Genomic DNA, 27,989 nt, shown 5'->3' on the forward strand with positions numbered 1-27,989 from the left:
CACATCCCCTCCTCACACATCCCACATACTGGTATACACACCACGCACACACTCAAACACATACCACATCTCCACCCAAACCCCATACCTCCACCACACTCTCACTCCAAACAAGCTCGTACACACACACACTCACACATATACATACACCACAATTTCATGCACACCTTACACGCTCGTACACACCACACACACACACACACACACACACACACACACACACACACACACACACACACACACACACACGCACAGAAGCACACATGCAAGGTTCCCGGCCTCGCAGCTTCCGGCCTCGGCCACGCGGGGGCGCAGTGCGCAGGCGCGTCCCGAGGGTTGCGGTGAGGCTCCGGGCCGCCAGGGGCCGCTGTGGCGTAGGCGGAAGACGCGCTGGGAACACCGCGCAGCGCCGTACCCTCTTAACTACGGCCTCGCCGGTTTGGCGGGGTGAAAGGTTGCGAAGATGGCGACGGCCTTGAGCGAGGAGGAGCTGGACAATGAAGACTATTACTCACTGCTGAACGTGCGCAGGGAGGTGAGGCCCGCGGCGCGGCGTCGGCCCGGCTGAGGCCCGGCTCAATGGTTCTGGACGGTCGGACGGGTGGCTCTGGCTCCGCAGCGGCCCCGGCAAGGCCACGGCCCGGCCAAGAGGCCGCGTGACCCCGCCGCTGTGCGCGCCTGCCAGCCATCGAGCTGCCGGCACCGCCGCGACCCTCGCGCCCTGGCGCGGGTCCAGCGTCCGCCCGGCTCTCCGCGTCCTGTGCGTGGCGTGCACCGTGCTCAGACCGGGTCGGGGCCCACGCAGTCGCTGGACGGGGACGAGAGCCCCAGGGAAGCCGCTGCAATGGGGTACCCGGTCCCCGCGACCCTGTCCCACGCTCCCCCTACACACTCCTGCCATAGACTAGGGGTTAGGGTTATCGTCCTGAGACAGCAGATGGGCAAACGGAGCCCGGGACACCAAGGTCAAGCCTCTCCAGGGCTCAGTCGGACCTCTCAATCTCTGATGCTACCGAAGCCGAGTTTACCCGCACAGGCTAGCGTTTCGTGCCCTCCTTCAATCCCTTGAGCCTTTGCCCAGAAATTAGAGAGCAGGACCTCCCCGGCCTGGACTCAAGGGGCGATGGACGAGCAAGAAGTGCTAGGCCAGAGACGCACCAGCGCTCTGACTAGGCTTCGGCATCCCAGTCAAGTGGATTCGACGCGGTCTCCTCGAGAATAAAAAGTCAGCCGAGAGACCCGCACTGTCTGGCACGTGTATATTTCTCAGACGTTCTTATTTCTGGATGGCTAGTCCGCACTTGAGCTCTGTCAGAGAAGGGTTTCTGGAAGGCTTCCAAGGTCACGTCATAGGGTGCATTCGTGATGTCTGTGGCTGCTGGGCCCAGGCTTCCAGCCGTGCCAAGACAAGTCCCAATCCTGTCCTTTAGATTTTTCTGGTAGTGATCAAAAGTAACCGAATTGGGCCATCAGCAAAGCTAGTCCAATTACCAGTAAACGTTAGTTTGTGTGCTAATAACATCTTTCCGAGTGTTTTGTGCACAGCTACCTGTTGAAAGAACTGTCTTGATGTCTTTAAATTGTGAGAGCCACCCTCATAAAAATTGAGGGAACAAACAGGTGTAATTCATCCATGGGCAGGCTAACTCCAGAAACCCAGCTCTTGAACTCCACTGCTGCCTCAGTTTACCACTCCACAGGCGGCAAAGCTCTTTGTCCTGATACTGCGCTCTGTGTCAGCCACTGCTTACTACAGAAACTGCCCCGGAAATGTTTCCTGGACTTCCGGATCTTATTAAACTGCATCTGGGCACCTGGAGAGTCTCATTCTGCATTTATAGCTGAACTGTCCTTAGATTTTGAGCAAGTTGTTTCTTTGACTCCTAGTCACTTAGCAGTTGAATGGAGCTGTAAATTTTCCCCTGGGTTATTTTGGTTTTGTTTGTTTGTTTTTCTCCCCCCCCCCCCCCCCAGCTGGGGACCGAACCCAGGGCCTTACCACTGAGCTAAATCCCCAACCCCTTGTTTGTTTTTCTTACACTGGGTCTCTGTAGTGCTGGCAAGAACTCACTGTATAAACCAGGCTAGCCTTCAGCTCTCAGAGATCTGGCTGCCTCTCAAATGTTAGGAATAAAGGCAAAGCCACAATGCCTACATATTTCCTGGTTCTTGAGAAAGCAAAGTGGTAAAAGGAGCCGACCTTTCTGGAATGGGTCTGTTGTTTTATTTTAAGTCTCTCAGTGTCCTGGCTAGTCTGGGCTGTTAGCATCCATTTACCTGTTTGCCAGAGCTCCTGAACCTGTGCCACTGTGGGTGTTCAACGACATGTGAGCCCCCTGGGACTTGAGGCCTTTGATTGCTACTGCACTGGGATAGGAGCCAAAGAAACACTTCTTTTAAAGGAATGCTTACTTCTGCCTTTGAGTGCAGGCACTCCCCACATTTATAACTAGATGAAGTCCTCACCACACAAGCCTCTGTCCTGTGCTGTTCTTGTCAGCACATTCAGTGTCGAGTGCCATCATATCTGCTTGCTGACTTTGTGGCTGCTGCTTCTACTGGAAAGAAAGCTGTGAAGATGGTGACATTGGTGCTTACTAAAGGTTTGCTTTATTTTTTCAAACCTGAAGTAGAAATAGCATGCTTTAGCTGGAGACCAAGCAGGAGAAATCTTCATTCTCAGGCTAGCGTGTGAGAGTGTGTGTTTGTGTTGTGCGTTGATGAGTTGTCTGAGCAGCTACTGCGTTTGCTGTCTGTTCTGACCCTGGTTGAGTCACTGTAGGAATCCACTCCTCTTCCCACCAGCACTCAGAAGCGCCTTCAAAGGGCGTTTTCAGAATGATCGGCGTCCCACCAGGCTCAGTCTTCTCCCTAGGAGAGCTGCAAGAGAAGCAGCTCTGCAGAGCCAGGACATCCATTCTGTGTGCAGGTTATAAGCACTGAGCTGGGCTTCGTTCTGTTGGTAGAATGTTTGTCTGACATGCATGAAGCATGGTCCACACCAGGTACTGCATCTACTGAATAAACTGGGCACAGTGGCACTTGGGAAGTAGAAGCAGGAGGTTTAGACATTCAAGGTCATCCTCAGCTACACAATTAGTTTGAGGCCAGCCTGGGCTACCTGAGACCATGTCTCAAAAAGGTAAAGAAAAAGTTAGATGCAAAAGAGAATTTAATAAAGTAATAAGTGCCAGAAATCTCCCTTCTTAGGTTTTAGACTGCACATTATCACTCTGAATCTCTATGTCAGGAGGTAGCCAGGACAGCCAAGTCCTGCTGTAAACAAAGCTGATGACCCTAGTGAGGCAGCCCCTCCCACTGTTGTGGCGCTTCACCCTCACCCTCCTAAGTCATTCACCGTTAGTGGACCTCACCGAACCAGGTTGGCTATGTGGTTTTGTGGTGTTAGATGCATTATCAGGATTGAAATCAGACTCTTCTGATCTCTGGGGTGATTTTTCTAAACTGTATGGAGAAAGAATTCCTCAACGACAAATCAGCATTAAATTTACCGATTGTTAGCTTTTTGCAGGATTGTTTCCTTTAGATTTGTCTGAGTGCTGTGCATGAATATGCATATGTGCACATACGCATTCCTGTGGGTAGTCATGAGCTTTTGGGGGGTACTAGGAACTGAACCTTGGTCCTCTACAGCAAGTGTGCTTAACCACTGGGCTATTTCTATGGCCCTTTTATAGAATTCTTAAACTGATATAATTTAAACCCAGTTTATTCCTAAATAATATGGTCTGGTTTCTTCTTTATTGCTCTTATTCTATACTTTAAAGAATTTCATTTTAGCAATGCATTCTGAAGCAGTAAGATTATCATGAGTTCATGATATCAAGACCAGCCAGGTCTATATTCAAAACAAACAAACAAACAAACAAACAAACAGAAACCCTGTCTAAAGAAACCCGACTGGTCTTATGTAGTTTTTTTGATCAGCCAACCTCTTTTTCAAAGCGGGAGGTTTGGGGTACTGGGGCTTGTTTTTCGTTTGTTCGGTTTTTGTTTTGCCTGTCAATTGTGTCTGTGGCGCTTTGTTTGTCTGAAAGTCAGAGAACAACTTGCAGGAGCTGGTTCTCACCTTGTGTGATGTGGGTTTCTCTTCATGAGGTCAGTAAGGAGTGTCCCATGGACATATGTTCAAAGTGTGACACTTGTGGCAGTGATTGTGAATCAATGTTTGCCTTGGGTGTGTAGAGTCGGGCCTGGCTGTCCGCAACCAGAATTGTCCAGGTAGCTACATTCTTTCTGTCGACCAGGAGGCTCAGGGCCAGGAATCTTGCCTGCACCTGACCTGCAAGTTCTTAGCAGTGGAGACACCAGTGCTGAAGAGAACACATGGGCTTCATCCTGGTACTCCTGACAGGAGGTGTGCTGCTCTGCCTGCTTTCGTTTTTGTGAAATTATGTGTAGTGCTTATTGTATGTGTGCACATGCATCATGTAATTACATGGATGGGAGTCAGTTCTGTCCTTTCATTGTGGGAACTCAGGGCATCTGGCTTGGCAGCAGGTTCCCTTACCCACCAGATGACAGCGTACAGGCCAGTCTTGTTTTCTTTGACACAGAAATGTGGCTAACAGGCTGGGTGTGGTAGCACATGCCTTTAACTCCAGGACTCCAGAAACGCCTGGAAGGAAGGAAGTAACGCTGTATAAAGCGCATACTGTAAGCTCAGGTTATACATACTGCCGTTTGGGTGGACTGTGTGTAAAGAACTGGACATAAGCAGTTATCCCGGTGATGGGAATGAGGTTCTGCTTATTGTGAAGCTATACACAGCATGGTGGAGCGTGGAGGGTAAACACAAGGTCAGGAGTTCAAGGTCCACATCAGCTCTGTTTGAGGATACCCTGGGCCACATGATACCCTACAAAAGACAAACCAAAAAAGCGTGTGTGTGTGGACAGCCTTAGTATATATGCCTTGCACTGGAGACGTGACTTGGTGGTAGAGAGGTGCCGTGTGCACACAGACCTGGGCTGCATCTTCAGTACCACAGGAAGAGGGTGTCAGAATGTATGCATTAGGTTATTGTGCCCAGTTTACCGTGCTCCTTCTTGTCCAAAGAGCTGAATTTCTTTTTCCTAAACAGTATTGCTGTCCTTCTGCTTCCTGCAGAGTTGATTTAGGGTGGGGGCTCTGCTGGAAGGTGAGCCTTAGCACGAGATGTCTCACAGAGCAAACATGAGAGATAGGAAGTACAAATGGAGGGGACACAGGTGCTCCAAAGAGAGAGAGAGGCAGGCGGGAAGGAGCTGAGGAGCAGGTTCGGCCAGGGTGACAGAGGCAGGTATGAGAGCCAAGGCAGCCTGTGGTGTGGACAGCATGGAGGGTGCTTGGCCAGGTTCAATGTCCTCTCAATGTAATTAGCCAATAATACAAAGTTAAATTTACTTCGTTAATGAACCATAAGCCAGTTAAGACCTTCCTGCTTTGGGCATTTCAGTAATAGCTTCTTGAAATTTTTATGCTCCGGTTTTGCATTACCCAGTCAAACACTTTCCTCTCAGATTTCAATTGAAAGCTTTTGTGTTTATTGTAAATTTGGTAATAAAACAATAGAGAAGAAAATACAGGGCTCTGCTTAGCTTAGTTACGGGGCTGGACGTCTACTTTTATTAACTGCCTGTTTTAATTTTGCTTATTTCATTTATAGCTTCCTTGTTCAAATAAGGATTTAAAACAACAAATTAATATATTGTACACGTTTCAAAGAGGAGCCAGGCATACATCTCTGACAGGGAGAGACAGCCGCTGGCAATGTTGCTTCCTTGCTGCTGTTAGGATAAGAACGCACTGTGATTCCACTCTGAAAGGAACAGCCACCTTTGAGTTTCCTGAACTGTGCGATCTACTCCTCCGTGTCGGAGTGCAGTGTTCCTTCCCTGGTGTATAGAAGCCCAAGAACTCTCACGAGGGAAAATGCCAAGCTAAAAGAGATGGGCTGCTAGCAGTGCGCCTGACTGGGCAGGGCGGGGCAGATGTGCACAGAGGAGATTAAGTTCCTGTTGGGGAGATAGGGTCTGAACTACGTATATTGATGGAGCCCAGAAATTCCTTCCACAGGAAATCTGGAGCATGTGTCTCAAGGGCACTAGATAAATACGCGGGCATGACCAGGAAGAGTCGTGAAACCCAAGGTATGTCACAGTAGAGAGACGGGTGAGATGTGGTATGTCTCCTTGGTGACAGAGCTCAGACACAGAGAAGGGCGTCTGGTGGTATAGCCCAGCTTCTTGAACACTGAGTTCTCTGCATCTGTTGGTGGTGTGCACAGATTGTAATGGAGCCTCAAAGGGTGGCTTTAACGAAGACAGTCTCCCACGTGGGGTGGGGTCAGATATGACGTAAGGCAGCCTCAGCTGAACAGATGGTAACTTGCCCAGTCTGACCTGTCTCTTCACCCTTAAAGTCAGGCAGTTGTGCTGTCTGCAGGGCTGAAGTGCGCTACATATCTGATACTTCCTGTACAGACGGACATGCAGTTCTCTGCACACGCCAGTCTGCCTGCCTGCTTCTTTGCAGGGAATAAAAACGAAGAGTTGGGTGTGGCGTCACTGGATGGTGGAGGCTGGAGACTGGGGAGTCAGGGTCAGCGCAGGCCCTGTGGAGAGCTGTCTGGGTGTAGTGTACACCTGTGTTACAGCACTTGAGCCAGATTGCAGGGACGGCTGAGTAGAAGGCCAGCATGTCTGTATAGCAAGACTTTGTCAAAAAAGAAAAGAACAGGTTGTCTCAAAAAAAAAGTGTGTGTGTGTGTGTGTGTGTGTGTGTGTGTGTGTGTGTGTGTGTGTGTGTACACGCTGTAATTAGCTGCTGACGTATGCAGAGGAGTCCCTGGCAGTTCCCCCTGTATATTTCCTTGAGTGGGCGTCCAGGTCGTTTGGACACCCCGCCACCCTTGCCTCTAAGACTTCATCTCCTGTATCCCAGGCTGGCTTGTGAACTCACTGTGTATTGGAGGGTGACTCTGCACTCCTGATCCTCTCTCCTCCATGCCTCAGTGACTGGTCTCTTAATCCCTCTTATTTTCTGAGTTAGTGTTGAAGTTGGACTCCACTAAAGAAATTAGTGGGGGATGGGGGAATAGAGAGACAGATACTCCCAGATCATGATGCTGGTGTGGAAGAGGTCGAAGGACAACTGCAGGGGTCATCTCTCTCCTTTGGGTTGTCACCTTGGCAGCAAGTGTCCCATCCACTAAACCATGTCACTGGCCCCTGGATCCATTTTGAAAGCGTTTAATAAACCAGATGTTTTATGTTTCCTCTCTGCTTTGTGGTGACATTTACCTCTTGCACTGCAAAGAAACTGATGAGTTCCTGCATGTGTCACCACCGTGTTCCCTGCACAGAGGTAGGAAACGCCCTGGTGTGAGGTGACTGCAGTTGCTACAGTGCATTTCCACAGCACTTCAGCTGAACAGTACAGGGCTGTTCTTAACAAACGCCCGAGAAAGGGATGAGCAGAGGGACAGGTGTCCAATGAAGCGCCTGCCCACTTCCTGCCTCCCTCCCTCCCTCCCCTTCCCCAGCAGCACTTATATCAGCCTGCTTCCTCGGTTCTTCTGGTGTGTGTGTGCCGCAGCCTCTCTCAGCTGGTGCAAGCTAAAGTCACACAGTGCCCCGTTTAGGGCTCTTCGACTTGCCTTCTGACCACCCTGCTTTCTGTACCACTGACTTTAGCATTCCTGACCTACCACCAGCTTAAGTCCCTGTGTGCGCGCTTTTTCTTTTTTTAGATTTATTTCATTTTTATGTGTGGAGTCGGATTCTCCTAGAGCTGGAGTAGTCACAGGTGGCTGTGAGCTGCCAGGTGCGGGCACAGGACCTGCCCCTGGGTCCTCTGCAAGAGTGGAACAAGAGCTTTTAACCGCTCAACCATCTCTACAGCCCTTCTTCATAGGTCCTAAGAATGAAACCACATCTAGTCTGTTGTCTCCTGAGGGTAGGGGCCATCCTGTGGTGTTCGTTTCTTTGGTGGTACCCAGAGCCTAGCTGACATCAGTCATCCTGCTGACAGGAGTGGTATGGATCTGCTGCCCACCCCCACCCCCACCCCGGCTCACCTATTTAGGTTTGTTTTACTTTGTGGAACACCCACCCTTAGAATTTTGTTTTGTTTTGCATGAGTGTATGTTGTTGCTGGGGGTAGATGTTGGTGTTGAACTCAGAGATTATGGTGGTCACCTTGTCCTGTGGGTCCTGACTCTGTCCCCTGAGTACTGGCTTTTTTTTTTTTTTTTTTTTTTCCTATTCTTTTTTTCGGAGCTGGGGATCGAACCCAAGGCCTTGCACTTGCTAGGCAAGTGCTCTACCACTGAGCCAAATCCCCAACCCCCTGAGTACTGGCTTTAAGCAGGCTGCCACACCCACCTGCAGCTTGCACAGTACAGAGGGAGGATCTGAACTCTGGGTGTATCGCTCCATCTCCAGGGTCCCCACTACCCCTGTACTGAGCCTCCAGTTGCTGGAACAGCCTTCTAGTTGCTTCAGGAACTGGCTACTGGAAGGAATTTCTTCATCTGTGTTTTAGGAAATCTGTGCTTCTCTTATAAAGATTGCGTGAAGTCAGATGCAAGAGGAAAAGAGCAGATTCATACACAGGGGTGCACTGGCCCAGAGCAGTGAGCCTCGGGCATCTCTGCAGGCCTGCGGAGGCCCTGGAGACGAGCACAGCTCTTTCCTACTGCGTTTGGCCCTTTCCATCTGACAGATGGTGACTGTCTCCTCTCGGGCTCTTTATTGCAGGGGGAAAGGTTACCTGTTTGCTGCCTTTCTCACCAACACCAGTAATGATGTCTGTAAATGAAAACAGTTTCCCATGGGGGGGTGCGTGCACAGTGTTCTCTTGCCAGCTGTGCACAGCCGCATTCTGCAGTGCACAGAGGCCATGTACAGCTGCACTCTGCAGTGCACAGAGGCCATGCACAGCTACACTCTGCAGTGCACAGAGGTCACGCTGTCTAAAACATATTTTCCTACTTGACAGGCTCTTCCTCTGCATGGTTGAGGTGTTAGCCGTTAAGGACAAGTCCGCCAAGACCCAGCCTTGCGTGTGGAATCTCACTGAGACAGGAAGAGGCAGATCTCTGAGTTCCAGGCTACACAAGGCTAGCTCTGTAGTAGAAGGGAAGACTGTGCTGAGTGGCAAACGGTCTCGGCACATGAGGGGGAAGGCTGTGGAGTAGGACACATTACAGAAGGGCCACATCCAGTCTCCCAGCCCTGAGGAGAGAGAGCAGGGTTTAGTCTCTGCTGACACAGAGACTTAGTGACACAGTGAACTGTGGCCCCTTTCTTGAGGCAGCAGCTCCTATCCAGACCAGCACAGTGTTCACTGGCTCCCAAGTCAGCCTCTTCCCTATAGAATCATTTTCCAGAGTACAGGCCTTTACACAGAGGCGGCGGTGTGTCCTCGGCTGTGGCCATTGCATAGACTCCCCTATTGAGTAGGGAGGGTACAGGCTGCAGAGAGAGCTAAGCTCTGTTCTTAAAGTGGTGTGTGGCTGAGTGAGTGCCACTCCCTGTGCTGAGCGTGCTCTGTTGCTCCTCGCAGGATTGAATTAAGAGCGGAACTATTGCCATTGTAAGCACCTTGCAGCAAGCATTGCTGGCTCTTTGTTTGCCTGGCACACAGTAGGACTATTCCCGGTGACTGGTGTGTGGAGACCATGTTGCTTGTTCTAGGCTGTCCATACGGCACTTCCTGCTTCAGATGTTTGAGTCCCTCAAAAACAAAACAAACAAACCCAAACAAACAAAACCACCACCAAGCACTGAGTATGACAAACCCAGGGCTGCCAAGAAGGCCACTGAGAAAAGCTCTGTTGACAACCTGAGTTTGCTTCTCCCCTTCCCCAGGATCCACATGGTGGAAGGAGAGAACAGCCTCAGACAACCGTTCTCTGACACATAAGTGTCATGTGTTCGTGTGCACACACAGAAGATGTGGCAAATGTTAAGGTTTGAGGCCAGCCTGGACTATCCAGTGTGAGCCTGTGTCTCGGTGTTGCTGAGAGGACGTGGGCTGCGTCTCTCTGCGTGTGCTGATGGTGGGTGTTCTCTGTCCACGCTATGGGGCGTCTTCCTGACTGTGTCTGCCATTGCTTTCCTCTTCCAGATTGATCCTTATTGTCTCTGTTTGTAACGGGGTGTGTGTGTGTGTGTGTGTGTGTGTGTGTGTGTGTGTGTGTGTGTTCCAGTTGTAGGGCATGTCATCCTGAAAAGAGCTAATCTGTTCCTTTCTAATTGAGTGTTCTTTCACCTTGCACAACTGTTCTGGTGAGCACTTCCAGTCCTTTGTTGATCAGAAGCCATCCATGCCTTGTTTCAGAATTGTGAGTAGGATCAGGTATGTGTATGTAGGGGTGCATGTGTGGGAACAGGTAGGGGTGTGTGTGTGTGTGTGTGTGTGTGTGTGTGTGTGTGTAGGGGTGTGTATGTGGGATCAGATGTGTGTAGAGATGTTCTTCTCATGGGCACTTCTGCTGGTCATAGCTGGTTCTCCCCACCATTATGGGCTCTGGACATCAGACTTCCCAGCTTGCACTGCATGTCCCTTCTCCACTCGTGGAGCCACCCTCAACCCTGGTCCTTTTGTTCGGTGTCTTGCTTGATGCCGAGGAGTGTGCTGCAGCCCTCCCAGGACACCAGCTTTCTTTGGAGGAAGGAAGGAGGAGTGGGCAGAGAATACCAGCCTTGCAGAATGGTTCAAATTGTTCTTTCCTCTTCGGTTTTTAGAATATGTTGAGAAGAATGAACCTGTGTTGGCCATGATCTTATTTGTTGAGTGATTTTTGTCATTTGCTTGAGGGATACTGTTTGGTGTTTGAAACAGGGTCTCATTTTATAGCCTAGGCTGGCCCAGAGTTCATCCAGGCCTCCTTGGTCTGGCTCTTGAATATGCTGGAGTTACCGGCATGATCTGTCAGGCCTGGCTGCATTAGAGGCCTTGATTGCTGACTCCTGTATCCTGAACAGTTGTGAGCTTGTTCCCCACTTGGTTTGTGAGTCCATCTTTTAAAGGTTTTCTTTCTTTATTTCCTTTTTGTGTTAGTCTATCGTCTGCTGCTATGATAAAATGCTTGAGGTTGGGGACTGTAAAGAATGGAAGGTTGATATAGCTTGTCTCTTGGGAGGTATGTGAGGCATTCCAGCAGCTCTCTTCGCCCCTGGTAAGGAAAGGCCTTGTGACTGGCAGTGAGACGTGAGGGATGATAATGGGAGCTGGAGCAGCTGGGTTCCTGATCTTTTCCCTAGGACAAGCCACAGCCCAGTCTCTTTAGCATCAGCTCTGGGGACCCAGCTTCGGGCACACTTGGGGATACTCTTGTGGGTGGGTGGGTGGGTGGGTAGGTGGTTAGTTATGTGATGTGTGCACACATATGTGAGCCTGGGCGAATGAACTGTGCATTCCCAGAGGCTACAGGAGGGTGAGAGGAACGACCAGCTTGTCAAATGAATGCTGCTGCCTTTTGAGCCCTGGTCCTTGGGATCGAGCTGTGAGCTCCCTTGACCATTGAGCCTCTCCCCGGCTGTACTTCATGGCTTTAATGTAGTGGATGATAATCCCAATCTCTCCCCAATACTGCCTTTGATTTATCCGGTAGGCTTGGTGTGTTATATTTTATTTTCCCATGCTTTAAGTATTTAGCCTGCCTTATGATTCCTTCTTTGATTCCTGAAGGCTGAGTGGTGTGTCGTCTAATAAGCACAGGTTTATGCAGTCTCTAGTCTCCTCATGTGAGGATAGGAATGACTGTCTATCTCTAGGATCTGTGGCAAGGCTGGACAGATGACTCAGAGCTTAAGAGTGTTTGCTGTTCTTCAGAGGAGCCGAGCTTAGTTCGTAGCACCCACGTTAGCAGCTCACAGCTACCTGTAGCCCTGACTTCAAAGGAGCTACGTGTCCCCTTTCTGGCCTCTGTGGGCACTGCACACATGTGGCATAAACAGACAGACAACCACACACATATGTTCGTGCTCACACAGAAGAATAGAAATCTTGTTAAAAGATCTATGGAGGCTTAATTTGTAGCCTAACATTCTCTTCAGATGACTGGGGCTATCAAACTTTCAGATTTTAAACTTGGGACATCTCTGGATTTTCCTGTGGAAGTTTAGAGATAAATGTAGCCTAGGTGCCCTTCTTAATGGCATCTCATTACCTTCCGAAATGGCATCAGGAGCCGAACGGTAGTGAGAAAGGTTATCATTTATGAAATATCGAACCAGTGACCTTAACTACTCAGTTGTGATGAAAGGCCCAATCTAACCTTTATTGAATGTGATATTTATTAAAAATGAAACTTCTCATTTCCATTACTTAATCAATAGCACTCCATGCCGTTTATTAAGATGATTAAAGGTGGTGTTGCAGACTAGATTCCTGCTCTCCAGACACTTGGCTTAATTTTAATAACCAGGAAGTGTCTTTCTAACCTAGTCAGTCAGGTCCATTTTGTCCTATACTGGTAACTTTGGTAAGACACAGGAAAGAACAAAATTTGCAGGAAGAAGGCCAGACTGTCTCTCACCTATAATCCCAACACTGAGGGAACCGAAGTAAAAAAAATGCATGAGACCACATTGAGGCCAGCCTAGCTACATGGTAAGACCCTACTGCAAAAACCCAGGGAGCTGGTAAGATGGCAACAGGCAAAAGTCTGCTACCTGAGCCTGATAACCTGAGTTTGATCCTAGAACCCACGTAAAGGTGGCAGGAAAGGACAGACTCCAATGAATTACCCTCCGACCTCTACATGTGCAGTGTGTCACCCTCATGCTCATACGTGCCACAGATAGAAACATGCTTACACGGTAATTCTTGTTTTCACATAAGTGCGGGGCCTGGAGGACAGAAGCTCAGGGTTAGGAGTGCTTGCTTCTCTTCCATAGGACCAAGGTTCCTAGCACCCATGTCAGGTGCCTCACAGCATCTGTAACTCCAGCACCAGAGAATCTCATGTCTCCTCCTGGCCTCCACGGACACCTTGTACACACAACACCTTTATACACATGTGCACACATGTGTAGACAATCATGTGAATAATCTTTAAGAAACAAAAAAACTGCAGGCTAGTGGTGGCACATGCCTTTAACCCCAGCACAGAGGAGGCAGAGGCAGGCAGATCTGTGATTTTGAGGCCAGCCTAGTCTACAGACCAAGTTCCAGGACAGCCAGAGCCAAGTGGAGGAACTCTGTCTTGAAACAAAGGAAAGAAAAGTTTGCAGAAATGAACTGCAGTTTGCAGTAACTTAATTTTAAGTCATAGCAGTGAGCTATCAGAAAGATGTGTGTTTTATTTTCTGTTTACTATTGTGATTCAAATGTAGGGTTCCCTGCAGTTGACACGGTGGTGGAGCAAGAAGTATGGTGCATGGTTATTACTATGAGCAGGGAAAGACTCAGACAGGGAGAAGAGAAGGCTGAGCCGTGGGACTGATGCCATCTGAGCACAGCCAGTGGGTGTGGTGCTGGTCCACTGTTCCTCACAGCAGGGCGGTGACCCTCCCACGTCCCAGTGCTGACAGGGATTGCTCTCCAGTGGTGTGCACTGCCTGGCTTGAGTGTGAGCAAATTGGTGTATGCCTCACTATAGCTAAGGAGAGCCTTGACTCTAGGTTTCACAGGGGGGGACCAGCAGGTTCTGAAGTGCCACCATTTGTGAGTTTCCTGTGTGTTGGGCTGTCTCACCGTCATTAGAAAGCTCTCTCTCACCCAGCATCACAGGACTTGGAAGTAGCACAGGCTGGGTCTAGACACAGCCGTCAGATTCCCGAGCCTGCCTTCTCAGCCACTGGAATGGAAGGAAGGTCAGCGTAGACTGTCCAGCAAATCACAGAGGCAACCAGATGGAGAGGGAGGAGAGGCAGGTAGCTGAAAGCTGCTCTATGACCCCATTCCCAAGACTACAAAGAGAAGGTCGAGGAAGAAATTGGTGACAGGGACAGTCAGCCTAGTTTTCCAAGGCAGAGAGGGTTGTTCCCCTTGGTCCGTGACCCTCTTCTGATGGATCAACTAGCGGGGACCTCTTGGCAGCTCCTGATTTAGAGTGGCAGTACACTGCCACATCTGTATAGCAGACAGACAGCTGGGCTCTATGGCTGGGCTAAAGGACAAGCTGTGGGCTCCGCCGCCATATTGAGCTTTTTGGAGGTCAGCCAGCAAGTCCTCTGCCCACCTCACACCTTCCCAGCTCCCTGTCTCCCTTTGGGTGCCTCAGGACCTAGATTTCAGCACCTGCCTGAGGTGCTGCTGGGAAATGTGCAGAAGTCATGCTACCAGAGAGAAATTTGTCCTGGAATGGGGAAGGTTCTCGTTGCATATAGAGAAATGTCACATGTCCTTTTCTTTATCACTCTCTCCCTGAGCTCACTGTGTCCCTGGAACCTCTCCTTGAAGACCTACATGATGGTACCTGACCCTAGTGTATTACCATCCTTAGTGTCCCATCTCCACCTATATGGCTCGTGTCTTGGGTCCCTCTTGCCTAGTTGGTGACCCCACAGGATGCTCCCCTTGTCAAGATATGCATGGGGGAGGGGCCATTTCTCCAGCATCACCTATGATAGACACCAGTGGTCTTGGGTGTCAGGCTGGCCAAGCAGACGGTCCCGGGGCCATGGAAGGACTCAGGAGGGGCTCTCAGTGGCTGTCCAGCCAAGGAGATGGCTGTGCTGGCCTCTTCCTGCACTCTATGCCTGTGTCCCATAGGCCTGTCAGGAAAGACTTGCTTATTGCATTTTCTGTATAAGCCCTGGCTGCTACAGGCTAAAGAACATTTTCCATATTCATGTCAGAGGCCGAGTTAGGAGGCTGTTGCTTTTGCACCCTTGTCTTTAGCTTTCAAGAATTGGTATATGCCAAGTCCTTCTGTCAGAGGATTCAGCGGCCATCTTGTGCCTGTGGTACCTCACTGTTTTCTGTGTGCTGTCTGCTGTGGGTGACTTAGCTGATGTGGAACCGGGCAGCATGTGAGCCAAGGTGGAAACAGCCTTTCTCATTCTCTCTGATAGCTTGTCCCCAGCAAATCCTGTTGCTATTGATGTACATAATTGATCACTTTATTAACTGTGGAAATGAAGGCTTATTGGGAAATAAAGCATAACTTGATTATGTCCTGTGCGGAGGGCAGAGTGGAATGCAGCTGACAGTCCCTGTTTCAAGGCTGACTCTGTAATGACAGTGTTTAAGTGCCATTGATCCCCTCTAATGGAATTTCTCTTCCTAGGCCTCTGCTGAAGAGCTGAAGGCTGCCTACCGGAGGCTGTGCATGCTTTACCACCCGGACAAGCACAGGGACCCGGAGCTCAAATCACAGGCAGAGCGACTGTTTAACCTTGTGCACCAGGCTTATGAAGGTCGGTGGGGGCTCGGCTTTATGCACCCAGACATTCGCTTTTTAAGAGACGTGGTTTGTAGAAGATAGAGAGCCGGAGTCCTGAGAGATGTATAAAAGAAGCACTTGCTTTGGTACCTCTTACTACAGAGCCCTTTGAGAGGCTCGTTTTTTGCTCTGGAAATCAATATGTGCCCAGTAAGAAGAAAATGGGGGTGCAGATGAGGGAACGGGCCAGGTCTCGGTGGATGGGGGATGCCCAAGCTCCAGCCGGTTCCTAGTGTCTGCTTGGGGTGGGAGGATAGACTGATGCTTGGAAGCTACTTGTTTTGTGTACCCTCCACCCCCAACCCCCTCCCCACCCTGGCGAGAAGCTACAAGGACTTTTTTTAACCCGAGTGGTTTTATTGGTTTTGTATCAGTCAGTGGAAGAGGGTCTAACAAAAGCCATTGTGAGCAGGCTGTGGGAATAGTTATTCAGGAGCTTAGATTTATGGCTTACACATAAAGAAGAGAACTTGGGATATGTTTGTCTATGGGAAGGTGGAAGGTTCTAGAAAGAATGGTAGCTTCCTAATGCCAGGGAAGCTTCATGCCACCAAATTGGACATTTTAAAGCGATTAAGTGATTAAAAAAAAAAAGTTACACCGTGATTTAAAAAATAAAAGCTAAAATGCGTTGTCTCTCTTGGTATTTATAGATTAGGAAAAATCAGTTACTCATTCCAGACCCCTGTAATCTGTCCTTAGCCAGAGGCCAAAAGTTAAACACTGCGTCTCAACGTGGCAAGACTCCTCAGCGCAGGCCAAATAGTGGGTGGCAGATTTTACCTTACCATGTTTTTTGCCAAGGAACTAAATTTTGACCAGGGATCAGTAGAATATACCTTTAATTTTGGCAGGAACAGGTAGAGTTCAAGGCCAGCCTGGTCTACAGAATGAGTTCCAGGACACGGGGGTCGGGGAGTGGGGATTTAAATTGGAATGACTAGTAAAAATTGGGGAGTGGTATATGATTGGCAGTCTGGTGGTGACCAAAGCCTGTAAGTTCTGATGTGTAAGGGGCTGCAGGGGTTCTGCTGTCTCAGGTACGTGCATGGCTTGCTGTGGAGCTTAGAGACCCAAAGACAGGTAAACAGAAAGCCCACCTCCCTGAGAAAGTGCTGCAGCAGGCACGGCAGCAGGCCACATCCTGGTCAGCAGAGTCCTGGATGGGTGCTTTTTTATTCCATTGGTTTAGCTCAACAAGTGTGGCTCTTGTGTTTTCCAGTGGCCCTCATTTCTTTCCCCTCCATTAGATTTGAGTATGGATAGACTTATTTACGTTGCTTTTTAATTAGTCCTAAAAATATATGGGATCCTCAGAGAAGAAATAACACAAAGGTCCCCAGCATAACTCAGAGCAGAGCAGGGGTGACAATTCACTCTGGGAATCTGAACGACTCTTTCCCTCACTGAGGGCGCTGTCCTCAGGTGACATGGCCAACAGGGTTGTGGATGGTAGTCACACGCCTGTGACCCCAGGTTGAGGCAGGAGGGTTGGGATGTTCCCCAGGTTGAGGCAGGAGAGTGGGATGTTCCCCAGGTTGAGGCAGGAGGGTTGGAATGTTCCCCAGGTTGAGGCAGGAGAGTGGGATGTTGACTGTCAACTGAATTTGAGCCTGAGCTACAGTACTGTAATCTTAAAATATTACAAATAAAGGCAAGTACACCACAAACAGAGGTCTCAGGATGAGTAGTGCTCCCTAGTAAGTCAGCCGTCTGGAGTCCTGCAGAGTGCACCAGGAGCAGAGAGGGCCCAGCAGCCTTCTCAGGCGGGCATTCTCATGGGACATACTGAGCTCCTGACCTCCAGCACTCGGCCGGTAGAGGCCGTGGACTGGGATGTTTAGGATATCCCCAGCTACATAGTGAATTCAGATCCAGCCTTGTCTACCTAAAACAGTCTCAAAAAACTAAAGTCTGAAACAGAAACAAAACGCCTCTGCTTTAGAGCTGTCAGAGCCACATGGTAGCTACAGTTAGGAGCCCTGCACCCAGGAGAAGCCCAGCTTTTCCATCTGTCGTCTGGGGAGCGATAAACATTTAGTTGGAAGATTACAAAGAAGACAGACAGACAGACAGTCCCCAGGAGGTCTGGGAAGGCAGTGGGGGACTCTCCTCCTGACCTGTACAGTGGGTTTTCAGGACTGAGGGGAAGTTCATGTTGTCTATTGTTTGATTTTTCTTTTTTCCATTGCAGTGCTTAGCGACCCCCAGACGAGGGCTATCTATGATATATATGGGAAGAGAGGCCTGGAGATGGAAGGATGGGAGGTAAGAGAAGCTGGGGCCACGGAGGCCATGATGTCTGTGAGACTATGATAAAGCACACCAGCCACCACAGCAGCCCTAGGGACCTGTGACAGACCTAGCTGTAAGGCACTGAGATATCAGAATGTTTATTCTGCCCCTCCCTGGGGCAGGAGTGTGGGCACGCCACTAAATGTACTGTAAGACCCCAAATAGCTACAGAATATATAGGTGTTGTTACTTGATTATGTCGGAAGGCCTATGTGCTGGCTCCCATGGGATCCCATTAGACGTCAGCAAGAGATGTGCAGACAGTGCCAGTTTCCTGGTCTTCCTCACGTAGAACTCCCCCTGAGGTTCCTCTGGTAGTTGACTCATGCTGTATCTTTCCCTCCGACCCTGACGTGATGTCGGTCTAAGGCTTGAGCTGTGGTGGGAAGGAAGCAGAGCTGACTGGTTCTGCTGGGGGCTGGAGGCTACCCCATCTGTAGCTGAGCTTTGATGGACGCAGGACGCATCACCGTGGACTATAACTACAGAGATTTAGTCCTGGGAGGTTGTGTTGGTTTCCAGTGGCTTGTCTGAATCACCAGCTTAGCAGCATTGGACCTGAGTCCCTCCGGGGATCCCTACCCTTTGAACTAGGCTGTGTTTACACTTTGTCCCATCCTCCATGCCATATTGTCATCGCCCTTGTGGCACAGGCTCTGTGTCCTGCCTAGCTCCATGGACGTTTGATTTCTGGCCTCTAGCTTACTGGAAATCTCAGTGGTCCATTATTGCTCTGCCTCACTTAACCAAATGGGAAATGACTCCAGTCGTTTCCAGGCTCTCTCCTCAGACTTTGTGCACTGCTCGGATCAGTTACCAGAACTGAGGACTGCATTCAGGGCCACTGGCTCCAGAGACCTCGTCAGGACTAGGGTTTTGATTTCTGGCATTGTTCCAGCACTCCTGGAATGGTGGAATCCTCTGGCAAAATAGAACTTAACTACCCCTCACCAAAGCAGAATGTCTCCCACTGGCACGAAGCAGGTGTAACAGTAACGGTGCAGCCAGGCACTGGTGGTGAGATGATAAACTGCGTTATTTTAGGAAACTTAATGGAATAGAATTCTCACTAAATCTCCACTATACACAGCCAGGCATGGTGGCTCACAGAATTCCCAGCTTTGGGAGGCAGAACCCAGGGAACCATTCATTGGAGGCCAGCCTGGGCTACAGTGAGTTCCAGACCAGCCTTGGCTCTGTAGAAGATCTTGGAAAAAACAAACCAAAAAAACTGGAAGCGCCTGGAGCTGTAACAGCGCCAACTGTGCAGTTGGAGGCTTTTTCCTGAGTTCCTCAAGGAAGGGCTGCAGGGTTGGAGAGTCAGTAGGAATGTGCAGTGCTGATCTTGTAGACTTGACTGGTGGTCCATGACCAGATGAGACCTGACACTGGCTGGAGAGACAGCTCAGCCATTTTGAGCACTGGTTGCTCTTCCAGAGACCTAGGTTCAAATCCCAGCACTTACAACTGTCTATGACTCCAGTCCCAGAGGATCTGATCTCTATTCTGATTTCCACGGGCACCAGGCACATGAATGGTGTGAACATTCATTTTAACAAAACACCCAAATGGCATAAAACAAAAATTTAAAAATTAGGAAATTTTTTTAGAAGTATTAACATTGAACCAGGCATGGGGGCTCATGCCTTTAATCATGGTGCTCTATGGGGTGTGGGAGGCACAGACAGGTGGACTTCTGAGTTTAAGGCCAGCCTGGTCTACACAATAAGTCCCAGGATATCCAGGGCTATACAGAGAAACCTACCTGTCTCAGAATAACATCCAACCCCCCAAAAAAGTTGACTTAGGCTCCTAGACTTTTTAGAGCCACCAAAGCCCAGAGACTGTGGCTGTGGACATTCTCCCTGGAGGTAAGCTGCCCATCCCCCACCTGCCCCGCACATGTCCCACTCGCCCTCTTTATGGGTCTCTGTGACTAGCCCTGCACAGTGACTGGGGACTGGCTGGTTCCGGTGAACGAGGCTTCCATGAGTTCACAGGCTGCTAGTGATAAACTCTAGGGTTAGGGACTTACCCAGCATACAGCGAAGGTCTGGACACCACATCCAGGGCTGCCCTCCCCCTGACAACCCTTTAGTGTCAGAGTGTCGGGTGAATGCTAATGACAGAGGCCTATGGGTGACAAGAAGTACCCTCACCGCTGTGGAAGGACAGTCGGTTCTGATCCTACACCAGCTGTGTAAAGTATGGGTGCAAACGGAAGGAGCTGGGCTCTTCTCACTGGAGTGAGAGCCCCACAGGCCGCAGCAGCTGTCAGTTCATTCTGCCAAGGTCTGAGTCCCAGCTCCACACTGTCCACCCTGCCCCCACACTCTACCTCTCTCTTGGGGGCTATGGCTTGTGCAGTTGGAAGCAGTGTCCTCAGAAATGGGGTACTGATGTCTACGGTGGCCTCCTCTCCTCATGAAGTGCTGCCTCTGAAACCTCAACCTCATGGCCTTCCTGTCATGACGCAGTAAGAAAGGCTGTGCTAGAGCACCCTAGTTTGTCACAGACGACTTCGCAGTGTACACATGACTCTCACGTTGTCTGCTATTGATCCTTGACTGTTGTTGGACCTGAGACTACAGAATTACTGGCAGCTCCATGCTGAGCCTCCTGTCATCTGCAGATGGGATTCTTTTTTTTTTTTTTTTTTTTTTTTTCTTTTTTTTCAGAGCTGGGGACCGAACCCAGGGCCTTGCACCTGCTAGGCAAGTGCTCTACCACTGAGCTAAATCCCCAACCCTGCAGACGGGATTCTTATGCACCCGTCCACCCCTCATGTGACTAGAGACACAAGCTCTATAACCCACAGGGTGCCTTGTTGACGGTTGATTTCTTGATACAGAATTTAAACTGTAGAATTTCCTTTGACAGTTCCTACAGCCTCTGAGAGGTTATTAGAATAAAGAATGTTGCTCTCTGGAGAGCCCAGAAACCAGCACAGCCTTGCTCTCCTCACAGGGTTGGTAGAAGCTCTTTGCAGTTCCTTCTGTATCTTTTAGAGCCCAAGGGTGGCAACACTGGCCCCTAGCTGTTATGCGCATGTCAGACAAGAGTCCAGCTCTCCAGGTGTCCTGGACCCTCAAGCTGTCTCCTTGATTCTGTTCCTAGGTGGTGGAAAGAAAGAGAACACCAGCCGAGATCAGAGAAGAGTTTGAGAGGCTTCAGAGAGAGCGAGAAGAGCGGAAACTACAGCAGCGAACGAACCCCAAGGTAGCCAGCGCCATCTCAAAGAGAACCTGCCGAAAGCCAGGTTGAAATAATGACATTTTTTTGAACTGACAGAATATAAAACTAGGTGGGGCGAGGGCTTGTTATCCCAGCGTGGTGTTCTGGGGGGGAGGACTGCTCTGGCTACAGCAGAGGCAGTGCTCAGACCTGATGCAGAGGAGGCTCAGAGAGCCTCTAAGACCTGTCCTCCAGTTATGCCAACAGCTCAGGCACTGACAGTGGTCCTCTGTGCCAGTCAGACTGTGCAGGGCATATCTAGCTTGTAGCAAACGGGCCTCTATCATCCCAGACATTGCTGCTGTGTCTAGACTGGAATCCTCCACACAGTTGTGACCAGTTAACCCATTGACATTGTGGAGGCAAGCCTCTCGTACAGCATCTTTTTCCTTGTCCTGGGAGGTCACTCTGAGTTATGCCCCAGCCAGGAGGCAAACGGGTATCTTATAAGTTTGAGGTGCCCATTGGACTGACTGACTGACTGACTGACTGACTGACTGACTGGCTGGCTTAGTCCTGTCCAACAATGAATGGGTGCTGTTTGCTGTTCAGGCCCTGTCTGGGCAGCCCTGCTGCAGCCTGTTCTGTCAGGATAAGGAGCTGGTAGCCTTCCGGTGGCTCTCGAGGCAGCCCATGTCTTGCAGTGAGGCAGAGGAGTAGGGAGCATCGTTGCCTTCCTGAATGAACCGCATAGGACGGTTCACAGGAGGACACGACAGTATGAGAGGACTTGGTCTCCAGAGTAGGGACTGTCCATTTGAATCTTGGGTCTCAAATGTGTAAGAACCTGGTGTGGTGGCCAGTGCCTCTAATCCCAGCACTTTAATGCTGAGATGGGACTGCTGAGTTCAAGGCTTCCCTGGGAAGCTCAGTGAGGCCTTGGCTGACAGTAAAGGTGGGGCGAGGTGTGTCTGGCACTGTCGCTCAGCAGTAGTGTTTGCCCACCTGGTGTACACAGGGCCTGGGTTCAGTTCCCAGCCTATGAAACAGAGTATATGAGGTGACTGACAGCTTCCCAAAGAACCTCTCCCAGTACAACCCAGGGCATGTGGGTCCCCTGTAGGAGAGACTGTGGTGTGTCATAGAACCTATACAGGGGCCCTCCCTCGGACTCAAAGTCATCTCTAAGGCTGTGGGTGGGGCTCCTTCCTGAAGCAGCACATGGCTGTCGTGTGTGGGGTCCTCTCTATCCACCCCCAGAATGCCATCTTTAGAGTACTAAGATAACGGAATGGTTTTATGCTCTTTTCTGCTTCTGGGATGATGATAAGAAAGAGGGAAGTGAATTCTGTACCTGCTCCTGAGTAGTTTAAGTCCATGCTTGGATCCATGGGTGTGGATCGTGGATGCAGCTGCCCATTATGGACACGAACACCCCCCTCCCATCAAGCCCCAACCCAAGTGAACTTGAGCCGTGCCACAGTCACAGCACAGGGCTGAATGAGTCAGAAGTCTGCGGTGCTCCACTGCCCCTCCTGCTCAGTAGGGGTCTCTAGCCCTGGGGAGGATCTGTGGGAAGGTCAGTGTTGGTGTGGTCAGAGGATGGGTAGTGAGCAGACAGCAGCAGGCTGAGGCAGCTCAGCTATCCTGACTGGAGTTTGCAGCTTCTAGAAAGGTCATTCATGCGGCTTTTACAGCAGAAAGGCTGAGTAGCATGGGTGAGAGGCAGGACTGACAGGTAGGCGGACTTGAAACAAGCTGACCTGTGTTCAGTGAGGACAGCAGTCCTCACTATTGTGCCAAGTTACTGAAAGATTGACTAGACACAGGGTAACTCTGATCTCACCAGAAGGGGACCCCACTGTGCAGAGGTGAAGTGGCACTGGTCACAGTAGGTGAAGGACCTAACTGAGCGTCACATATTTGTACCGAAGGCGCATGGTAGAGTGCTGGGCTTGGAAGTGAAAGCCCCAGATCGAGTTCAGAGCTGCCCTCATTTGCCTATGCAGATAAAACCTCTGTCTTCACTTCGCTGAGACAGCCCATCCATAATGCACCAGTGTAGAGGAGGGACTGTAGCTGCAGACCGCGAAGTTCACCTGTATGCACTGGTTCTCACTGGGCCACTCTGCCCTTCCTTCTGGTTTGGGTGTCTGGTTTGTATGACCCACCACAGTGCCTTTTAGAGCCTGGAGACTGAGTAGAGATGCTGGGGGAGGTTATCATGTCATGTGAGCTGGTGTGATTCCTGTCTGTCCATAAAGCTCCCAACGTGGCCATGGACCCAGAGCCGCCGCCTCCTTCCCTCCCTCCCTCACGGGCTTCAGTGCTTACAGGGTTTGGCTGTCTGGCATGGGCCTGGCTCTCTGCTGACTGACAGGGTTTGGCTGTCTGGCATGGGCCTGGCTCTCTGCTAACTGTTGTGTGACAGTGACCTGGAGTCCTCTTAGCTCTTTCCAGGCCACACAGGCTGATAGGCCTGGCAAAGCCTCCTTTCTCCCTTCAAAAGGCTCCATTGTCTTCACACACCAAAGGCTTAGAGTGTCAGCAAATACGTGAAAAGCAGTTAGAGCAAGGAAAATAGGTAATCATACAAATTCTTTTAAATCCTAGAATGATTTTTTTTGCCCCTCCCCCGAATGATTTCTTTTTTAATTTATTTATTCTTTCATCTTGAGTACACTGTAGCTGTCTTCAGACACCAGAAGAGGGCATCGGATCCCATTACAGATGGCTGTGAGCCACCATGTGGTTGCTGGGATTTGAACTCAGGACTTCTGGAAGAACAGTCGGTGCTCTTTTTTTTTTTTTTTTTTTTTTTTTTTTGTGGTTCTTTTTTTTCGGAGCTGGGGACTGAACCCAGGGCCTTGCGCTTCCTAGGTAAGCGCTCTACCACTGAGCTAAATCCCCAGCCCCACAGTCGGTGCTCTTAACCGCTAAGCTGTCTCTCCAGCCCACCTAGGATAATTTCATAAAGACATATAAATACATTGCTCACTTTTATTTTCTCCTGCGATTAAAGGCATCAACTACCTTTTTTGTTTGTTTATTTGAAATTTTGTTATGGGGCTGAAGAGATGGCTCAGTGGACAAAGTTATTTTGCTGCCAGTTCTGACAACCTTAGTTTGATTTTCAGGGTCCATGTGATAGAGTTCATTCACAAAGGTTGTCTTCTGACTTCCACATGTGCATGTGTGCATTCATACATGTTCTCTCGCTCGCGTGCTCTCTCTCTCGCTCTCTCTCTCTCTCTCTTTCTCGATGATTGCTTAGGTTTCCAAGGCAGAGCACGCCATCAGCATGAGCCTGCTGTGGCTTCAGTCCGTTCCATGGAATGGTCTTGGGGTTATAAAGCCTGCTGGCCTTGGCTACAAGACAAGACAGGGGAGGGAACCCCCTTGGCACCCATGTTGGTTGTGCTCAGAGGCAGAGGGCTAGAGAGGGTCTCATGCAGAATGAAAATGTGGCTGTAGTGTGAGAAGTTGATCCAGCCCTGGGCTTATCACGGTAAAGAACTGGCTGCATTGCCTTTAGGCCTCGGATCCCCGTGGGACTGTTGTGTACAAATCTCTTACCTGAGTTACAGGCTACAGAGGGCCGAGGCTCTTCCCTTGCTGACACATTCCCGGCTGCTCCTTCCTTCAGTTATAGAGTCTACATGGTCTTGATTGTCAGACTGGTTCTGTGGCTGCTCAGCACCACAAGAGCTGTCTGTCCGCTTACCGTTTGCTGCTGTCACTGCCACAGGGCACCTCAGAGAAGCTAGAGCCAGCTGAAGTGTGTGGTTTTAGAGGGATGAGAGTCCACAGAGGCCTGGCAGTGTTGGCAGTGAGGGAAGGGTAGGCACGGCTGGAGCAGGAAGCCAAGAAAGCAAACTGCAAGTCTTGGGAGACTTTAAATCCCTCCAGCCAGGCTGGACCACCGGAACTTCCGCAGTCAGGGCCACCAGCTGGGGACCAAGTATCAGTGCCAAGCCCACTGCAAACATTCATTCAAGTCACCACACTGCCTTGGGGAGACCCTCGGTTAATAAAGAGTCACTGTTGAAATTGTAAGGATCTGTCTCCAAAAGAAACGGGTGGGTGTATTTACCCATAGCCATTAGTGAGAAAGTGAAGGTTGCTACAAGCCTTTCAGCTGTGGTTTCTCTCAGGAAGGAGCAGTGGTGGCTATTGATGGGAAAAGAAGCAGGGGACCTTGTGGCTGTGAATGTGTGCTTGTCACATTCTTCTGATTGGCTTGGCTGAATAAACAGGAAAGTGGGTGGGGGCCCCTGGGCTGATTATCACCAGCCTACAGGAGAAATTAGCAGGGTCCTTACTGTGGGTTAAGCTTCTAGTCCATGCACATCAGAGTTACAGAGGTCTGCGTCAAGGATCTCCGTCTTCCAGCTGCGTGGCAGCTCAGTTTCCAAGAGTCCTTGCTGCTGTGTGAGGGACACGTGCCACCTGCTTCCATGTGGCCATGTTTAGACACTGTCCTACAGCGTGTCCGCAAACTGCACCCCATTCTGTACAGTGCAACCTAGAGCTAAGAATGGTGCTTTCTTTTGAGTTCTGTAAAATTCAAAAGAAGAATGTTTTGGGCAGGAGAGATGGCTCAGTGGTTAAGATCACTGACTGCTCCTCCAGAGGTCCTGAGTTCAAATCCTAGTAAACCACATGGTGGCTCACAACCATCTGTAATGAGATCTGATGCCCTCTTCTCGTGTGTCTGAAGATGGCTACAGTGTACTTATAAATAAGTAAATCTTTAAAAAGAAGAAGAAGAATTTTTTTTGTTGGGCATGATGGTGCACGACTTTCCCAGCAGTTGAGAGGCAGAGGCAGGCTGAAATCTGTAAATTTGAGGCCAGCCTGGTCTATAGAATCCAGGACAGCCTGGACTACACAGAGAAACCCTGCAGTTGCCTAGAGCCCAGCAACATGCAGGCCATGTGCCTGGTTTGGGTTACAGCCCCAGAGCTGAGCACCCAGGTGTGACAGCTCCACTCATGGAAGCTGGGTATCAGAAAGACAGAGTGCAAGGTTATGGCTTGCCTTGTAGAGACAGAAGGATAGCCACAAGTTTAAGGTCAGCCTAGATTTGCTTTTTGGACCATCTAGGGCTCCTTTCAAACAAACAAACAAAATTACCAAAATTGTGGCCAGTTGTGGTAGCTCACGCCTTTAATTCCAGCACCGGGGAGGCAGAGACAGGTGGATCTATTAAGTTTGAGGGCAGCTAGAGTTAAATAGAACCAAGTCCGTGGGTTAAAAATGGCGGTAGGGACTAGAGAGGTGGCTCAGCGGTTAAGAGCACTGACTGTTCTTCCAGAGGTCCTGAGTTCAGTTCCCAGCAACCACATGGTGGCTCACAACCATCTAGAATATCTGATGCCCTCTTCTGTGTGTCTAAAAACAGGTACAGTTTACTCGTATAAATAAAATAAATCTTAAAAAAAAAATGGTGGTGGACGTTAAAAGGTCTCGTTCTTTTTTTTTTTTTTTTTTGGTTCTTTTTTTTCGGAGCTGGGGACCGAACCCAGGGCCTTGCGCTTCCTAGGTAAGCGCTCTACCACTGAGCTAAATCCCCAGCCCCAAAAGGTCTCGTTCTTTATGAACGCGTTCTTACTTTGACAGGAGTGTGCTTTAGGGTGCACCACACTCAGCCAGAAGCTTCAGCAGACACCCGAGCTCTTGGTCATGTGCCCAGTGGTCCATATTTGCCGTAGTCTGTGTGTTGGAATCTGTCAGAACTCAGAGGAACCTCTCACTCCTCTCAAACCTGGGGGTTCTCATGAGAAAACCCACGGTGTTGGAAGTGAATAGTTGCTGGTGAGCTGCAGCTGTGTGGGCATAGGGAAGACATCCTTCTACTCTGGTACTGCAGCAAGACGCCTGCCAAAGTTTATTTCCTGAAGTGACTGAAGGGCAGTAGGTGGCATCTGGGCCCTCAGGAATGAAGAGAAACCTTTGTCTACTCAGGGCGACCTGAGTAGCCATTTCCAGAACAGTTAATTCATCCTTCGAGTTGTCACTGTGCCCTGCAGTGTCCTTGGCTCATATCACCTCTCCAGTGTAGTTGTTTCCCATAGATTTGGATCAGTGCCAAAGGCTGTTGAGTCTGACGTCACTGGCCTGTTAGAGTTCTCAGTTATCCTGGCCTCGTCTAAAGAACAGCAGGGGGCTTAGTTTCCCTTTCTAATGGCTGCTCTAACTTTGTTGAACCAATCGCTTGGTTGTTAGTGTCTGCACTTTCGTTTATGAAAGGTCTTGCTTATAGCTTAGACTGAACTGGAAATCGTGATCCTCCTGTCTCGGTGTCCCCATTGCTAGGATTCAGGCCTGTACCGCCATGCCTTGATGATTATGTACTATTTGAAAAGCTTTCAGACCCAGACGTGGTGCTGGGATTATAGTCATGTCCTCAACAGTCGGCCTGCACCGGCGGTGGAGGAGGAGGAGGAGGAGGAGGAGGAGGAGGAGGAGGAGGTAGAGGAGGAGGTGGGGGTGGTGGAGGAGGTAGAGGTGGAGGAGGTAAAGGAGGTAGAGGAGGAGGAGGAGGAGGTAGAGGTGGAGGAGGTGGTGGAGGTGGAGTTGGTGGAGGAGGAGATGGAGAAGGAGGAGGTGGAGTTGGTGGAAGAGGAGGAGGAGGAGGTGTAGAATTGTTGAATTGTTGAAAAGGCACCCAGGGCCTTATACATCCAGACTCTCTACCAGTGAACTACATCCTCAGCCTGCAACCACCTGAATCTTGTCATCACTTCTGGGGCTGACTGGACCTCACTGGCTAGCAGTGGGCAGACGCCTCCCTGCTGTGTAGTCAGATGCTGTCTGAGTCCTATCACTCACAGATCTACTGCTCCAGATTGGAGATTGGTTGGTTGTTTGGACTCAGTTTCTTTTTGAGCAAGGGTTTTTCCTAGGTAGATCAAGTTGGCCTTGAGCTCAGTTTGTAACTTATACTAGTCTGGAACTTACTACAATCCTCCTGCCTCAGCTTCCCAAGAGCTAGTATTCCAGCATTCAAAGAAGTCCAGAATTAACAATAGCTTCTACAAACGTGTGGCCTGGTGGTTTTTTCCTTTCAGTTCTTAGCCAGCTTGGAATTTCTCTCAGCATGTGAGTTCTTGGG

At 49.9% G+C, this 27,989-nt stretch overlaps 1 protein-coding gene across 1 annotated transcript in view; it reads left to right on the forward strand.

The window, feature by feature from the left end:
* Nucleotides 1–460: 460 nt before the first annotated feature.
* The window catches only part of Dnajc11 (DnaJ heat shock protein family (Hsp40) member C11), a 45,257-nt gene continuing 17,728 nt past the window's right edge, over nt 461–27,989 (forward strand). The window contains exons 1-4 of the mRNA NM_001108694.2: nt 461–535; nt 15,248–15,377; nt 17,598–17,671; nt 20,816–20,917. Of these exons, the coding sequence (NP_001102164.1) occupies nt 464–535; nt 15,248–15,377; nt 17,598–17,671; nt 20,816–20,917 (378 nt within the window). The 5' untranslated portion in view covers nt 461–463. The remainder of the gene's footprint in view (nt 536–15,247; nt 15,378–17,597; nt 17,672–20,815; nt 20,918–27,989) is intronic.

Source organism: Rattus norvegicus, chromosome 5 (assembly GCF_036323735.1).
Source record: "Rattus norvegicus strain BN/NHsdMcwi chromosome 5, GRCr8, whole genome shotgun sequence".
NCBI classification, from domain to species: domain Eukaryota; kingdom Metazoa; phylum Chordata; class Mammalia; order Rodentia; family Muridae; genus Rattus; species Rattus norvegicus.